General features: G+C 61.8%; 1 protein-coding gene across 1 annotated transcript in view; it reads left to right on the top strand.

Annotated features, from left to right (window-relative positions):
• The window catches only part of BARHL1 (BarH-like homeobox 1), a 10,554-nt gene that overhangs the window by 138 nt on the left and 9,541 nt on the right, over window positions 1-875 (top strand). The window contains exon 2 of the mRNA XM_009998978.1: window positions 18-314. Within this exon, the coding sequence (XP_009997280.1) occupies window positions 18-314 (297 nt within the window). The remainder of the gene's footprint in view (window positions 1-17; window positions 315-875) is intronic.

The following is an 875-nucleotide window of genomic DNA, read 5'->3' as shown; positions in this document are numbered from 1 at the left end:
CGGGTGCCCCTCGCCCGGCTCGCCGGGCCGGGAGTGCCTGGAGGCGGCCGTGCCGAGGCCGGGCCTGGATGCCCATCTCCAACCGGGCCAGGTCTCTGCTCCTTCCCAGTCCCGGACCGTCACCTCCTCCTTCCTCATCAGAGACATCCTGGCTGACTGCAAACCCCTGGCTGCCTGCGCTCCTTACTCCAGCACCAATGGACCTCACGGAGGGCAAGAGCCGGCGGGCAGGATCCCCTCCAAACCCGGCGAGGACTTCAGGGACAAAATGGAAAAAAACACCAGCGGTTCCTCCTCGGATTCGGAGTATAAAGGTAAGAGGAGCTCAACCCCGGTGAGCTCCGCGCCGCGGGCAGGGCGGCCCTGGCCCCGGAGCCTCCCGGTGCGCCGGGAACTCGGGATGGAGCCGGTTCCTCGCGGTGTGGCGGCGGGGGGGGGGGGGGGGGAGTCTCGGCCCCAGTCGGCCCCTGAAATTGCTGCAGCTTCAGCACCAAGTTGGGGAAACTTGGGGGCTCGGCCCGGCGGGAGGTTTGGGGCGATCGGTGCTTTGCCCGGGGGATCCACCGGGTTGTTTTCTGCGGGGGAAGATGGAGCTGTTCCGTTCCTACCCGAGGGGAAGGGATAGAGGAGAACCGGGAGCGGATCTCTGTCTGGGAAAACAAGGGAGGGAGGGGAAATAAAATTTAAAAAAGAAACAATAATAAAATAATCACGGATCTGCGAGGTTTTTCTCCTGCTCCGGTGAGAAACGAAAGAGAAAGTCGGCGGGGTTTGATTCGATTGATATTGTTTCTAGTATTATTTTGGAGATGGTTTAAAAACGAGCACGACAAGCGGGGAACCCCGGGCCGCATCCTCGGATGCGGGGCTGGATG

This window comes from Chaetura pelagica, unplaced genomic scaffold (assembly GCF_000747805.2).
Source record: "Chaetura pelagica isolate M959 unplaced genomic scaffold, ChaPel_1.0 scaffold405, whole genome shotgun sequence".
Lineage (NCBI taxonomy): Eukaryota > Metazoa > Chordata > Aves > Apodiformes > Apodidae > Chaetura > Chaetura pelagica.
This window is presented reverse-complemented; position numbering and strand designations above follow the sequence as displayed.